The sequence below is a fragment of the Myzus persicae genome, unplaced genomic scaffold (assembly GCF_001856785.1).
Source record: "Myzus persicae strain clone G006 unplaced genomic scaffold, MPER_G0061.0, whole genome shotgun sequence".
Classification (NCBI taxonomy): Eukaryota; Metazoa; Arthropoda; class Insecta; order Hemiptera; family Aphididae; genus Myzus; species Myzus persicae.
The window spans coordinates 588,928-606,178 of NW_019100482.1; the positions used below are offsets into that span (position 1 = coordinate 588,928).

Consider the following 17,251-nt stretch of genomic DNA (forward strand, 5'->3'; position numbering starts at 1 on the left):
TAGTTATTCTAGTAAGTTTTCCATTAGTTTCTTATTATGAATAGTCAATTAGAACGACTGACTCATAAAACGTGTGTCCCACCGACGTTATTTTCGTTACAATTAATACAGTTAAATTTTTTATCATTATCAGAGTATAACTAAGTATCGATTATTTTATTTGTTATTTATGGCACTTATGAAATCAACCATTATATCATATTATTATTATGAATTACGTTTTATTATTTTTGAGTTATAACCATCATGATATGCACTGTATATTTAAGGTAATATTATGTGTTCATTTTTTAGGACGACAATACAAGGTCATGTTGGATTTGGCCAAGCCACCCAGGGCTGAGTCCTGGGTTCAAGGTTTTATGAAAGTGTCGTTACACAGTGACAACGGAGTTATCAGAAACCTAGACTTAACTCCCAAGTAAGGCGACAATGTTATCGTTGTGATAGCATAACAACTGCTAACAGTGTTATTCGCATATTATTACGTTATTAACGAGTACATTTTTTCGGCTCCACAGCGGTTACGAGCGTATGGAGCACGGGACCAGCCGGAGCTTTGTGGTCACCCATCCGGACGACATAGGACAAGTGAAACGGGTCGAGTTCTACTGGGAGTATGACATGGACGTGCTACAACCCAGGTCCATATGCTTCTTCTGGTGCAACGACCACCTGTACGTGTCTAGCATCGGCGTCACAGAGGCCGACGATGACGGAAACAGAGGGTATGACGATCACAATAATCGATGATAAAACCACGATAATACGTTATTATGAAACCACAAATAACCATGATATTAATTATTAACTTGTGAATACGTTTGAGGATATAGATATGTATCATGTCGGCATGTTGAAATTACTGCCAATTAAATATCATAATGTGTAACAATAATTCCGCGAAAACAATTTTTTTGTTATATTTCATTGTTAAAATAGTTACACCAAAAATTAAATCATCACGGAGAGTTACACGCAGTTGCCGCACAAAACAATTGAGCGAATTAAATATAATCTATCATTTCATAGGTAGATATATATATATATATATATCGTCTACGGCTGAATTTATAAATTCAACAATACATGGCATTTCAAACGATAATCCCGCAGTAATAAATTCATTATTTCAATTATTAGTAGTATTACGGGTAGCATAGTTTTTTTGCACGACGATATTTTATCGATGGTCGTCGATGTTTATTCCGACATTAGTAGTAGACGCCTAAACTATATTTTGTACAGTGTACTTTACGTGTCGCGATCTACTGAATAAACTGAGAAGCACTCGTTCGAGATTTTCCCAAAAACAACAGACTCCACGAAATATTAAACGGCCGATACGAGCCTCAATTCTTTTTAGTTAGAGCTCTGGTTTTTAATCAACTGTCCGGGTGGCGTTTCACATTTTCAAGCGGCATAAATAATTAAAACGTCGACTCCATGACTGCTCAGGCACGGATCCAGAGCAAAGATCTGGGGAGGGGGGGGGCAACAATTTTTTTACAACACAAATACAATTATAATAAATTATTATCCTTTATTCTTAGTTTAACAATTTTGTTATAATAGTAGGCATCAATGTGATAAATAAAATAATATTTTTATATTAAATAACAAAGTCTAAACGCCTTTTTACATTGTCACTTTTTCCAAATCTGTCAGTTATTTGGTCAATGCTTATTTCAACTTCCCTATGAACATTAAGTAAACATAACGAAGTTAGGCGATCCTTTTGCATTCTAGAGCGTAGCCAGGTTTTTACCCGTCTCAGGGTAGAGAAACTTGTGATTTTAAATATAGTAATATCAAGATCTGTAGAATTATAAAAATATATGTATATGTCTTATGTCTGGGGGAAGCTGCCCCCCCCTGGATCCGTCCCTGTGACTGCTATAATAGTTAATTATAAATAATTATTGTTTTGTCTTTAGCAAACGAGGCATCCAAGTGGACACCAAGTTGTGCAGCCAGGGTCCGAGGGAGTATGCTGATATCGCTTCCAGGACGTCAGCCGTGTTCGTCGACAAATGTGATGACCAAGAGCTTCTAAACTAATGACACAGTTCATGTGTACCGCTCGAGTATTGTGTTATTACGATTGGTCAAATGTACATAAGTTATATACATGTATAATGCATTTCAGTGTGCACTTTTGAAAATATTATGTACATAAATGTGTGATAGATATCCCCTACCTACCTTCGAAATGTTATACATTTTATATCAAAAATATAATGTTATAAGATATTTTGTAATATAATAATATATTATAATGTTTTCTATATTTAGATGGTGTTGCGTTGTTATTTTATTTCAAGTCGAACAGGTACACTACCGTTGTAACATTCACCGTGGCAGGGGGGGGGGGGGGGGAAGTTGGGTACTGCGAAATATTTCCTCGCGTGGATATTATTATCGAATCATTCACAATTTGCTAATTTTGTCTTTGCTTAAAGGGTCACATCGTTTGCTCGTTTTTCTAAATAATTAAAATATAGGTGTATAATATACTTAGAAAAGTTTAATGCCTGTATCGATAAATAACAAGAAACAAGATATTCCTAATGATAAATAATTAAATGACTGATATTTTCTCCTGCAAAGTGTTATAATTAATATTATTATTATACTTTTAATGAGTAAGTATAGTGAGAAATTATGTAACAGTACTCAAACCAGTCATTAAATTGTGTATTGATTTATAGAGATGTTGGTTTTCATTTCCTGTTTAAGTGCTTGCGTCTACTGTCTACAGCAATAAGTAGTTATTCAGTTTTATTGTTTCAATATTGTATATTATTATCAAATAGGTACCTACCGCAGCTACCATGGTTGTGTTCAACGTTTCTAGATTTCCGTGAGCGAAATGGTCAAAGTAATTATGACAACAATCAATACAATTATCCTCCACTATACTTACTAGTACTACTATTTGCATTTTTAACTTATACAAAAAGATCATATTCTACTCGAAAAAGACATTAATTTTAAAAAAAAGTTGTTTTTAGTATACATTGGTTGCAATGAAGTGCAGAAATGTTCATCCGGCACCTTTAGACCAGACCAGTGGTGTATTAGAGCGTATACGGGAGTATACGGCGTTTACTCATTACAATATTAACAAAGAAATGCGTATAATTGAAAAAAATATTTATTTTATAAGTATACGGTGGGTATACGGTGGGTATACGGTGGGTATACGGTGGATGGAGGTAAATGTAAAAGCGTGTATTATTTTACTAATTGTTTTTGAAGATTTGAAATAATTGTTCTTTTAAATTCTATATAGTGTAAAAATAAAAATAATATTTTCAACATATTTATGGATTTTATATTTAAAAAAATTGTTGGTTCATACTGATAATGAAGTAAGAATAATGATAAATGTTATATTTATGTACACTATTTTTCGAGAGGAGCGAAAAAAATTTTCTGGTATAGATATATAGAACAAGTGTCGAGTGTAGTGAGAAAAACATTTTTAAGATACATTAAAAAAAATATGGCGTATACACAAGACATTTTTTATCAATACATCCATGGACCAGACACTTGGTATTGTACGTAAGATAAGTGTACAACGCACCTCCATAATATATACATTTCCTTTTTTACAATATTTATCAGAGATTTCAGGGATAAAAGGAAAGTCGGAGGTTGGAAACATGAGAAAATAATCAGTATGGAACTGGAACCTTGTGAAAATATTGGAACCCAGCGAAATCTTTGTTTCAATATTTAAGAAATTTAAGTCTAAACCTATATTTTCAGAGCACTCGTGTCCATTCCCCCCTCCCACATGTTCCCCCACGATATTTGGTACTTTGTATATTATTATACATAGTTGGTATCTTATACGTCAACGAATTTTAGTTAAAACAATGATTATTATTGATAAGCGATATGCTTAAACATTATTTCCTTCCTTTGGTCTTTGAAGACTGATGCCATCGAGAGTACTTTAGGCATTTTTCCGAAAATTATATTTGTTATACCCACTAAAATTGGACATTGGTTAAAATCAATACCAAAAGAAACAGTATTTTAAGTTAATGAACCGGAAACGATATTTATTATAAATAATACAAATCCAATATAATTATATTGAAAATCTATAAATTATCGATACCCGGACAATATAGTGTGCTTAATATTCTACTCTCCACATTAAAAGTAAGTACAAATAAACTAATTTAGAATATGGGTGAATAGTATTTATACTATACTGGGTGTCCCTAGAGGATTTACCTATTGCGATATCTCCCGAAGTAATAAATATATCATAAATCTGTTTTTTTTCCTAGACTCACAGATACAAAGATTACTTATAATTAGGGCTGTGAATTTAATGCACTAAAAAACCTTTAAAAATGTATTAAAAATGTCAAAAATATGCAATAAAATATGCACTTAAAATGCAAAATATGCACTCAAAATGCAAAAAAAAGGAATATAAAATGCCAAAAATTATATTTATATTAATATTGGATACTTTATATTAAACATTAGTACAATAAAGTGTTTAAAAAGTATTTAAAAAAAAAAAAAATAATAATAAAAATGTTGATTGAATTTGATTTGACGATATGCCACAATAACTTATCTAAGTTATCTAGTTGTCTAGCAATTGCCTTATTTTGTCGAATCGTTATCTTTACCTAATCCGTATATAGCGTGTGACTTGTGTAAAATATTATTTAATAAAATATAAATTTGACATAATATATAGGTACAGCCCGCGTAAAATAAAATAAAAATGTTTTCAAACACCTAAAAATGCGAAAAAATGACTAAAAACGTCAAAAAATGCAAAAATATGCAAAATAAAAGTTTCATAGATGGATTCGTTATTACGTAATTCAAATTATGTACTCACAAAGCTATATCTTACATTCACCAAAAAAAAATGCACTTTCCTATGAATTCACAGCCCTACTTATAATTTATTTTAGATTTTGAGCGGAGCGATGAATGTGTTGATTTTACAATGATGTGTGTTTTTATGTTTTTTTTTGTGTTCACGGTTTCGATTTTCTTAAATAGCACTGTCTCTGGTAGGAAAGTGTATCTAGTTGGTGCATTCGGGGGGTCAACATTTAAAATTCTCGATAGTTTTCAAAAGCTACAGGAAAAACAAAACAAAGGATTAAGAAAAAATGGAAATTTTTAAGCAAGACCATTTTTCGAAAAAATCGATTTTGGTTTTTTGTAGGACTCTAACAAAAATGACTGTAGATACATGAAATTACCACTTGATATTTGTGTAAGCATTTTCTGTACACCATAAAATTTTCAAAATGTTATTTGTTTTTTTTTTAAACCCAAGTCAATAAAAAAATTTACGCTCGGTCAACAACTTGAAAATGTAATACAAGGTTCCTTGTAAGCTATTAATAATGGAAATTTAAAAAAGAGTTGAGCATAAATCCACAATAATTTTTTATGAATGTTTAAACTTAGAGTTTTGACAAAATTCGCAAAAATCATGAAAATGAGCAAATTATATTTAGTTAGAAATTCATAAAATTTTTTCTATTTTATATCTAAGATCTAAAAATTTAATATGAGATTTCTTACAAGTTGGTATAAATTTATCAAAAAAAAAATTCCTACCGGAAAGTCAAATTCAATTTTTATGAGCGTTTGAAGTTTAAATTTTTACAATATTGGATATTCACTCGATTTCTATTGCAACGATTTTCTTATTTTGTTTTAATTCAAAAACAAATAACCGTAGACACTTGAAATTTACACCAAATGTTTATTTTATTAATTCATAAACTTGATAACATTTTCAAAATATTCTGTCTCGTTTTAGGTTGTTGACGGACATTTTCAATTTTCATTTTTTTCTTCTATAAATGCCAATAAAATTTTATTTGTTGGGTGAAAAAACATGAAACTTTAATACATGACTTGATAACTTGTTACAATAGCAATTGAAAAATATTAAAAATACATAGGCAAGATTTTTTTTTTTATAAGCATTTAAAGTTCAAATGTTGACAATATTTATCAAGTTGAAGATTGAAAATGATTTTGTAGTTAAAAATGTATAAAATGTACAATTTTTATAGCTAAGGATTGAAAATTTAAAACAAGGTTCCACTTAAGCAGCTTTTTCCATAAATAATAAATCTAAAATATATCACGAATACAGTTATTTTTTACAGACATTTTAAGTTCAAATTTGGACAAAATCGCATATTAACGCAAAGAATAATGGTTATCATTTTCTTGTAATTCGGTTCCAAAACAGCACATAGGTATATTTAATATTTTTTCAACATCACTGATAATTTAAGGATAGTATTAATTGAACTTACCAACTACCATATTAATAATAAGTAATAAAAATATAAAATATCCTAAACTGACATACCGTCTCTGCTCAGAATCGTTTTTCGTATGCAATGGTTTAATAGCGTTGAATTCAAATTTAATGCCATCCATTACAGCGACCTCTTAGACACTTATTGTACAGCAAAGCGACATACACTTACCCGCCTTTTTTTAAAATTTAATTATATTTTTTGGTAAAAAAGTAAAAAATATGTATTTTATTTTTTTTATTTTAAACCAATCGAAGATAACCATTTTGTAGAGTTTATTCTTACGCATATGTTGACCTTTCAAAATTTTGTTTTCGTTAATTTCACGAGTTTAATCATTTTTTTAGTTAATAGGTAAAACAGCAAAAATCCGGATTTTGTCGGGGAGCGAATAAAAATATATTATTTAATATTTAACAATACTTAGATATTATTAGGAGCATTTCTGGTACGAACTTTTTTGGTAATTATTTATTACCAACCTAACGAATTAATTATAGAATTTAAAACATTTCGTTCGTGTTCGGTTCGGGTTTTTTAAAGCTCGGTGTGACTTTTGAACTCAAACCGAAAGCCTAAAGATCGGTTTGATCATTCAAACTTTGAATATTTCGACCCACCTCTCATAATATCAAAGACTCTTTGACTCCTCTATTATTATTATTATAATATTTTTCGACAACGAGTATTTAATGATATAGTATACAGTGACAAATGAGACACAAGTAAGTACTTGTGTTAGTTTTAAAATACAAATCGTAAATCGACTGCACTTGGTTCTATACGCATAACTGGTAGTTAACATAAGTACAAACGTGATAATGTTTTTTCTCCCAATGGCCACTGCAGTTTACAAGGGTATCTTTAAATAATATGGTTATAAAATAATAATATTAATAATACAATGTTTGTGTTTTTAAAAAAGTTACGAATGGTTTATGTTGAATAAAAACATACATTCGGTCGTGGGCGTGGTTCTGGTCTATAAATGATCTGGCGGAGAGAAGTGGTGGCCAGAAGTATATAAATACCGTGTGTTCGGCTTTGTATGCGTTTTCTCCGACACTTCAACAGTCAAGTGACCGTTACGCATTTTATTTTGTTTAGCTCGCTCCGGCCGTGTGATAACACCTCGTTTATCCGTTTTCGTTTTCGTTTCATAAGCCATTTTGAAAAATGACCAAAATACCAGCCGTGGGCATAGATCTGGGCACCACTTACTCGTGTGTGGGGGTGTGGCAGCACGGAAAAGTGGAAATCATCGCCAACGACCAGGGAAATCGGACGACACCCAGCTACGTGGCGTTCACGGACTCGGAAAGGCTGATCGGAGATGCCGCCAAGAGTCAGGTACGCAACGGAGTAGACGTTAAACGCCATCGCGTTTAGGTATCACAAGCCAAAAGTAATATTCCGGTATATCGATTAAAACGATAAAAGACGACCCTCGTGGACGCGATCTCGTCCCTAACAGTTTCTCTGCTTTCAACGAATCAATTATATCGTGTTGCGTTTTATAATATGGTATACATACGTGTCCGAAATCTGAATCAATAAAGTTTGATAAATAGATCGTAGTCGAAGTCATAATTTTCATTAAAGATCGAAACAATATCAACATAATATTTGTTTTACAACAATCAAACGCATTGCGACGTTCAAACAATGATTTCAATACGACTGTAGGTGACAACAATGAATTAATCATTACAAGCAGTTATGACTAATAATATTATATTATATTTAAATAGTATAACCGACGTTTACAGACATTTTTCGAAGCGCTTGCAGCAACTATCATTATATTATTCTTATTCATCTATTAAACTCAAAACAACTAATTTCGAGGTGCAGTTAGGTTTTTTAGTGAGTACTTTAGTGGGTACGTATTCAAAACTGTAATGTTAAAAATGTTTCTAATAAATAAAAAATAATTTTAAACACTACTCGCGCTGTGCAATTAAAACGAATAACTTAAGTAATGACTTAATTTACGTATAGTACATATATAACGTATGCTATGATATTGTTGACTATTGTAACGAATGAATTACTTACTGTAAATTTAATCGAAAATCAAAATTTACGGTTAATAAATTGACTTAAATTGATACTGAAATCAAATTATTTTCATTATTAGAAATTAGACTGTATTGCCTATAGTCTATTTGTTTCATCATGTCACCTGCAACTGTCGTGGACTTTTTTTGTATTCCTGGTACAGCATCGACTACTAGGTTATTATATAGCTTACAACGAAATAAATACAATAGTTATCTAAGATTCAGTTGTACGCATCAGTAAGTTTCAGAAATGCGATGGTTTTGTTGGGGTTGTCTTTGATTGTGCTAAGAGCTTCGGAGAGGGTTGTCGGACATTTCTATAGGTTTTTCCTAGTTTTCATATAATGATTTGTGCAGTAGACAAAGAGACACTTGACTGTAAGGGGTTCTAGGCAAGTTTGGCACATTCCAGGCTTTTCACCTGCAAATAAGATGATTATGGAACATTTTTGAGTGATCTACACGTAGTATAAAGTGTTTTTACGTATAAGTCATCGAACCGAAAAAATAATAGTACCTACATGCAATGACAAATTGGTTTAATGCGTTTTTTAAATTGTAGGTACATCATTTTTCTTTTCAACAACACTAACGTGGTATATGTCTGCTGATTTTGTGGTAAGTAGATATATTTCTAAAACGTCGGTACCACAATCAAGAATAAGACTTAACCATTTTTGAGAATACATTCCGTGTAGATACTTCATTCTCGTTTAGAATTTCTCCGGTGGTCTCAATTTCTAAGTTATAATAATAATAATTATAATACAACATTGTATGTACTAAAAATTGTTTTACACGCATTCGATACGTATGTTCGCGCATAACCGTTGGTACAAACGTCATCGAATTTGGCGAACGCGAACGCGAACGCAAGCCCACGCATCTAATTATTCTCACCCACAACGACATTACACCACTGGGCAGACACAAAAATATCCCGATGACACATGTGCACTATGTGCTCCCAGTTTGATTTTATCTGGAAAGTGTTATTTCTAGAGTCGCGCGATGCGTGTAACGTATTTTTAGACTGACCATCATAAATAATAAAAATAATATAATACGATGTTATTCACAAAATCATAACCACTATAGAACGGGATTCTCGTAGATATTATGACCTTACCCGTTTAGGCCTGTTTACGACCATTCAATTACCAAATCGGGTGTTTGAGGAACACGAACGCACACACGATATTATTGTAGGCACGTCGTTTGCGTGTCGCAAGAAGTGTGAGACATATTATTATTATAGTGTGTTTATGTGTGTGTGTGTGTGTGTGTGCGGTGTGCCCATAGATGGAGGCGGGCGCTCAGACGACGATGATTCATCCATATCCAAATCTCACTGCGCACGGTCCAATAATATTTCCCTCCATAATTATTAATCGAAAAAAAAATTATTTAACCTTTGTACAACACTGATATCACCGTTATAATATGGCGGTCATACAGTACGTAGAAGTAGATGGAACTAAAATTCAAAAATCTGGTACTGAAATTTCTATATAGAATTGTGTAGGGCACGATAAAAATATCAACTCATTGTGTGTCTTATTACAATCATATCATAATCCAAACGAGAATACTGCTGCAAGATCTATTTTTCTTACATATATTTTCTAAATGGAAAGTTGCCTATATATTCCCGATAATACTATAAAATATTAAGGAAGTAATAATTACGAAATAAACATGTACGTTTATATTTTCTATTACACAACATACGCCATACTACGTGAATTCAAATACAACTGTACAATAAAAATTGATAACTGTATAAAGACAATGAGTGTTTGATAATAATCGTTGAGTATAATCGTTATCGTAATTGTATGGCATATCAGTATAAAATTAATAAATCGAAGATCATAACATAGGTGTGTATATTAAATACACGTATTTAGAGGATTGTGTTGTAAAAACATAAAATATGTTTTGTTCTGGAAAAATAAACAAAAAAAATAACGGTTAATGATACTCGTTCTCGTTGAAAAGGCGCTATATCTTATAGCTACTACCGCAAGCTATACCATTCGCCAATACCTGTTCGTGTTATTTAACATTTTAATATTTTATCAATTATGACTTTTTTTTATTATTTTAGGTGGCCATGAATCCGCGGAATACGGTTTTCGATGCCAAACGTTTAGTAGGTCGTAAATTCGACGATCCAAAAATACAAGCGGACATGAAACACTGGTCGTTTGAAGTGGTTAATGAGGGTGGCTTGCCCAAAATAGCCGTCGAGTATAAAGGCGAGAGGAAAATATTCGCCCCTGAAGAAGTTAGTTCGATGGTGCTAACGAAAATGAAAGAAATCGCCGAAGTCTACCTTGGCGGAAAGGTAAAGTGTGTTTTTAAAATTGTTTGGTAATAATAATATTTCATAGGTCTGTGAAGTTTCCTCTTATTATTCACTTGTATATTTTAGGTTTTGTTTGATTGATTTGATGTATTCAAGGTTGATTTATTTTTATCTGAAAAAAAGATTTAGGTTTTTTCCATAAAACATTTTACAAAAACATTGAAAAAATTAAAAATAAATAATTATTTTTGTCTTATAGCATGTGATATAGTATGTACGTGACCACAGAACAAAATTTCATGTCAAACTACAAGTCTAATATTATATAAAAAAATGATTTGTGTTTAGAATATATATATCCTACATATTATTAAATAAATTAAATGCACATATATTATGCATCTATAATTCCACAGAAACAATACAGACGAATATAATATAATTCATTAACATCAAAGTGGTGGATATTAAAAAAAAGTCCTGAAAACATCCTCGGTGATAATAGAGATAAGCTGTGGGAAAAATAAACATTAGAATTTTACCAAATACATAATGTATGATGTATGTATTTATTTTTTAATTTTGGTCATTGAGGTGATTTATGTCCCCCCATAACACCCATCACCCTGTAACCAGACATCTGACATCTGTTGAATGATGTAGAATACCTAATCAGTTGTAGAATAACGACTAATGACCGTACTATCGGACTGATTACCGTATACAGGTCACCGACGCCGTGGTCACTGTACCGGCGTACTTCAACGATTCCCAAAGACAAGCCACCAAAGACGCTGGAGCCATCGCCGGACTCAACGTGCTGCGGATAATCAACGAACCCACGGCCGCAGCTCTGGCTTACGGTCTCGACAAGAACCTGAAGGGCGAGAAGAACGTGCTGATATTCGACCTGGGCGGCGGCACGTTCGACGTGTCGATCCTGGCCATCGACGAGGGTTCGTTGTTCGAAGTGAAGTCGACGGCCGGCGACACGCACTTGGGCGGAGAAGACTTCGACAACAGGTTGGTGACGCATTTCGTCGAGGAGTTCAAGAGGAAGTGCAAGAAGGACATCAGCGGAAACACTAGGGCCCTGCGACGACTGCGGACGGCCTGCGAGAGGGCCAAACGGACGCTGTCGTCGAGCACCGAAGCGTCCCTCGAGATCGACGCCCTGCACGACGGGGTCGATTTTTACTCGAAAATCACCAGGGCCCGGTTCGAAGAAATGTGCATGGACCTGTTCCGGTCTACACTTTCGCCCGTGGAAAAAGCACTGGCCGACGCGAAAATGGACAAGAGCAGCATACACGACGTAGTGCTCGTCGGGGGTTCGACCAGAATACCAAAGATACAGAAAATGTTACAGGTGATTTTTTTTTATTGTTTGGATTTTTTTTTTTTTAACAACCGTCCAGGTACGGCGTGGGTAAAATATAGTGAAATTAAATTATTATAATAAATTAAGTGAATAAAAGCGATTTGTACCTATGTGAAAAATAGTATAGGTATATAATATGACACGGGTAGCTAGTAGGTGTAATCTAAATGTATTGAAATTCATAATATTTAAAAACAATTATTAGTCTTTAGTGATCATCAAAAGATGGAATATTTCTTATAAATAAAAATAAGTAACCATTCATATTATCAAATTTCACACAGTATTATATAGTACACTGCTATAATGACGATAACCAAATTCAACTTTGGTTACTGATAACCTGATTATACATTTATGCATATAAATAAGTTGTTTTGAGGATAAAACATTTTTTTTTAAATATTTATATCCACGAAAATATTGAATTCGCCGTTATACATAAACTTTAGCTAGATACGTACCCGTGACAGGTAGTTGCTTATTCACGATTTTTGATTTCGTTGTTTCGTCGTACTGTTCCTATGGGGGTTTCCGTTTTCCGCCAAAATGACCCTCGCTCGTTATCACCATGGCCGTTTTCCGCCAAAAAAAATGTATAAATTATTTTTGAGAACCCCTGGACTAAAACCATCAAATAGTGATGATTACGATGTAGGTACGTGATATTATTATATATTTTATATCATTTTAATTTTTATAACAATGTATTATTTGGAAGACAAACTAGTGATGTTTATAATTATAACAATTAATATTTATACTGTTTTTAAGTACAATTATAATAGCGTATGCGTTAGGAAACACACTGGGTAGTGGGTACAACTATAAATAGGGGAATAGTAATAGTAAGATAAGATATAGATAAAAGTTTATGATCAATAAACTGAGGTGAGGCGCGTGTGTGATACAAGGTGATGCGCGTACATCGTGATCATTACTATTTGATGGTTTCAGTTCAGAGGTTCATAAATAATTTATAAATTTTTTTTGGTGGAAATCGGAATACAAACTTTGGCGGAAAACGGCCACGGTGATAACGGGCGAGGGTCATTTTGGCGGAAAACGGTGACGCCCGCTCCTATCGTTACTGGTTAATTAAATGCGATTACCCGAATAAAATCAGGATCTAATACTCCGAATATTCTGTATTTCAATCTATTCATAATATGTTGATACACGAGTCGTTCTGTCGCAGGATTTCTTTTGCGGCAAATCGCTAAACCTGTCCATCAATCCTGACGAGGCCGTGGCGTACGGAGCTGCCGTCCAGGCTGCCATTCTCAGCGGCGATACCAGTTCGGCCATCCAAGACGTACTTTTGGTTGATGTCACTCCCCTGTCGCTCGGCATCGAGACAGCAGGTGGCGTAATGACCAAACTTGTGGAACGCAATTCTCGCATACCGTGTAAACAACAACAAACATTTACCACGTACTCCGACAACCAGGCGGCTGTCACGATCACGGTGCGCATTTATAATATGACATTCACTTTCTACCTAGGATCTAGTTGTCGTTGTGATTTTTTTTTTTGATCGAGCCGAGTTTAACTGTTGTTCTAGGTGTTCGAAGGTGAACGAGCAATGACCAAGGACAACAATCTGTTGGGTACATTTAATTTGACGGGAATCCCTCCCGCACCACGTGGTGTCCCAAAAATCGAAGTCACGTTCGACTTGGACGCCAACGGTATTCTCAATGTGTCCGCCAAGGAAATCAGCACGGGCAAGTCCGAAAGGATTACCATAAAGAACGACAAAGGTCGATTGTCCAAAGAAGATATTGACAAAATGTTGAAGGAAGCGGAGATGTATAGACAAGAGGACGAAAAACAAAAGGAGCGCGTTACCGCCAGGAACCAATTGGAGAGCTACGCGTTTAGTGTCAAACAAGCGATTGAAGAAGCTGGCTCGAAACTTCCAGAGACGGACAAGAAAGCGATATTAGAAAGGTGAGAAATCCACTCGACCAGTATTATATGATTTTGTAAAAAAAATTCACTGTAATCGAATGCTATTGTGTCTGATGTTGTAGCTGTAAAGCGGTGATCACGTGGTTGGAGACAAACACATTAGCTGATAAAGACGAGTTTGAAGATAAATTGAAAGACCTGCAGAAAGAGTGTTCACCGATCATGACCAAACTACACCAAGCTGGTGCAAAAGGACCAAACGTCGAAGAAGTCGATTAAACAGTTTAAATTGTTTTCAAAATGCGTTTGATGGGAATTGTTTACAATTTTAAAAGATTTAATAAAATTTAATTACCAATTTGAGATTCACATAAGATATTATAATAAGGTGCTAAACTGCTGAATATTGAGATCAATATAAAATTAATGTTTTACTCAAACATTTTATAGAGCACATAATTTATTGAATTCATCGTCTTATCAAAAATACTTATTATACATATTATACAATTAGCATATCACCGTAATAAACTAATAAAGATTATATGAAACATTATAATATATGTAAGCCAATTTTTTATACACGGAACAATTTTTAAAATATTTATAATCTTTTTAAACTATTTGTAAACCTTTGATACTTTCGATTTTTTCCTTAGTTTTTCTTCTGTCACTGCCGATAAAAACATTTTCACTGGATCAAGAAGCTCGGGAAGTTAATACATGATGCTCTAGTAAGTTTTAAGTATAGCTGTTTAAAAATATTTGAGGCTCATAGGCATGATTTTTTCTTTGTAATTATTTGAAATTAAAATTTGGATGAAACTTCGATATTTAATACAAGAAAAATAATGGTTTTGATGATTTTGTTGTACTTAATTCAAAAACATTTTTGTTGCTGATTCAAAACTATTAGTTTATCTTACTGTTCATATAAAGTGATATTTTCAAAACTTTTAAGGAACAATTGTATGATATTCGCTATTTATAAACTAACACAGTTCTAAGTAAGTATTGACTCAAAGGTCAATAACAATATATAGGTACCTATAATACTATTATCAATATATTATATATCCCAATGGCCTTGCTGCCGAGGGTTTTTTTGTTTAATAAAAAAAAAAAAATACTATTATCATAGTCAAATATTAATGATATGACATTAAATGCAATATTTTTGGCAATAATTAATTTAACCTATTTACTGTGTTACTAGTGCAGTGAAATAAATTACTATACTAAAAACCACTGATCCAGCGCTCTGCTGTGCAGTAGGTTATGAGGTTATGACTTATGAGTGGGTCACTGCAATGGGTGGTGTTAAATTTGAATTCAATGATATAAAATCATTGTATACGAAAAACGATTCTAAGCGAAGACCGTCTGTCAGTCCATAATATTACTTGGTAGTTTAGTATATTTGATGATATCATTGAGATTTAAGTAATTAATTTTACTATCAATCGTTAGTACCACTTTGGTTAAATTAATGTTGCCAAAAAATTACATTCGAAAAGTCTTTGTGTGTATAAAATATTTTAATAATATACTTTAATAAAAATAATAAAAGTTTCAAGCATCCATGAATAATATTTTAAAATAAAATCAATCTGATCTCACTGTTGTTGTGCCTCTGCCACTGAAATTCCGCGACAAGAAGCCTGTACAGTCGTGAATTCGTAATATTATAATAACAAGATATTTTTAAATACAAAAATCACTGTACAATGTACATATTATATTATATTATTCAATATTTTATTATTCACCAGCTGATTTTAAAGCTAGTGTAAATACATATTTACGTATTTACGTATAAACGTAGGCATTATTTCGACTTCTTATTTTGTACACAGATACAAATAAAAAAAAAGTAAAACATTGAAAAAAAAATAATAAACGCACATCATTGTAAAATCAATAAACACGTGTAAAGCTAATAACCTGTATAGTTGATGCTTAACCAATAAAGAAAAATCAAAAAGTACTCTCAGCTCAGAATCGAATAAAAATAGTACAATATAAATCAATAAATATTTATTGACAAATTGCAATGTTTGTGAGTGTGTATGTAAGCGATCCACTGCCAAGTCTGTTTCACTCATAATGTTATGGCTCCGAAATTCGGTACGTATACCAGAGGATGTGCATCTCGGCCACCTGTAGTCGAACAACGACGACCACCTGTACTCGATCAATGTCGGCCATCTCCGTAAAAAGACGCCGTGACATCGTGTGCGACGGAAATTGACCTACAGAACTTTACTCGAGTGCAGGTTCTACAGTTGCGGTGACGCTTCGGCCGATGACGATTTTCATAATTTTTTTTTTGTTATCTTATTGAATGTTATTAGGTATTGCTTTTGGAACCTTGGGGTACCAATACTAGATTCACTTTTCTATCAGAAATTCTTTTGGATATTAGAAATTGAATCATCTTTTCTTATGTGAAAAGTACCTTCATACACACACACACACACACACACACTGTTAAATCCATAGGTCTCATACTACTACTAGGTTATCAATGAGTGTATGGAAAGTGTAACAATATAGAGGTAAACCGTAAACAATATATTTAAATAATCGATTGCTCGTACGCATGGTAGTGGGGAATAGTAGTCTAAGATATCTATATAGATATTTATTTATTTATATTATTGTATATTATCGTAAAAACAGCCTACACCACTGTGAGATGTTGCGAGACAGCTCGTAATGCTGTTGTCACACAGTTCTTGTCTAGTAGTATGGAGTCTATGGTTAAATCATTAAATCCATACATTCATCACCCTGCTCACAATCTAAAATAATTTTACGTATCACAAGAATACTATTCTCAAATATCCAATACAAATGTCGAAAAGTATTTTAGTTGAATGTTGTACTTCTTATATAACAGCTTAGGTATAATATGATATTGAAATTAATTACTATAGACTCCATATGCATTAAATAATATATTGTGTTTAATGATTTTATATTGATAGCTTTAATAAAAAAAAATATATATTATGTAATACGCTCTCCTTCAAAAAATATTGAATTTTATATGAACACAATAAAATATATTATATTTTAAATAACAATTTCAAATGTCTATTTATAGTTAAGTCCTAGGCCATTATACCGCGACGAATATGTTTTCTTTATCATTGTACTGCGTAAATAGGTTTATCCATCTATTTATAATATATTATATCAAAAGTGTTTCATTGTTTGTCCTCTGTAGTCTGAACAAGTA

General features: G+C 32.7%; 2 protein-coding genes across 2 annotated transcripts in view; both read left to right on the forward strand.

Moving 5' to 3' along the window:
* Positions 1–2,294, forward strand: part of LOC111027141 (pancreatic triacylglycerol lipase-like) — a 31,019-nt gene extending 28,725 nt beyond the window's left edge. The window contains exons 10-12 of the mRNA XM_022305366.1: positions 295–421; positions 522–728; positions 1,938–2,294. Of these exons, the coding sequence (XP_022161058.1) occupies positions 295–421; positions 522–728; positions 1,938–2,061 (458 nt within the window). The 3' untranslated portion in view covers positions 2,062–2,294. The remainder of the gene's footprint in view (positions 1–294; positions 422–521; positions 729–1,937) is intronic.
* A 5,076-nt stretch (positions 2,295–7,370) lies between these two features.
* LOC111027111 (heat shock protein 70 B2-like) lies at positions 7,371–14,466 on the forward strand. The gene is made up of 6 exons (XM_022305334.1): positions 7,371–7,688; positions 10,512–10,751; positions 11,440–12,081; positions 13,292–13,561; positions 13,658–14,046; positions 14,130–14,466. Exons 1-6 carry the CDS (start codon positions 7,515–7,517, stop codon positions 14,284–14,286), a joined length of 1,872 nt encoding a protein of 623 aa, XP_022161026.1. The 5' UTR covers positions 7,371–7,514; the 3' UTR covers positions 14,287–14,466.
* Positions 14,467–17,251: the final 2,785 nt, after the last annotated feature.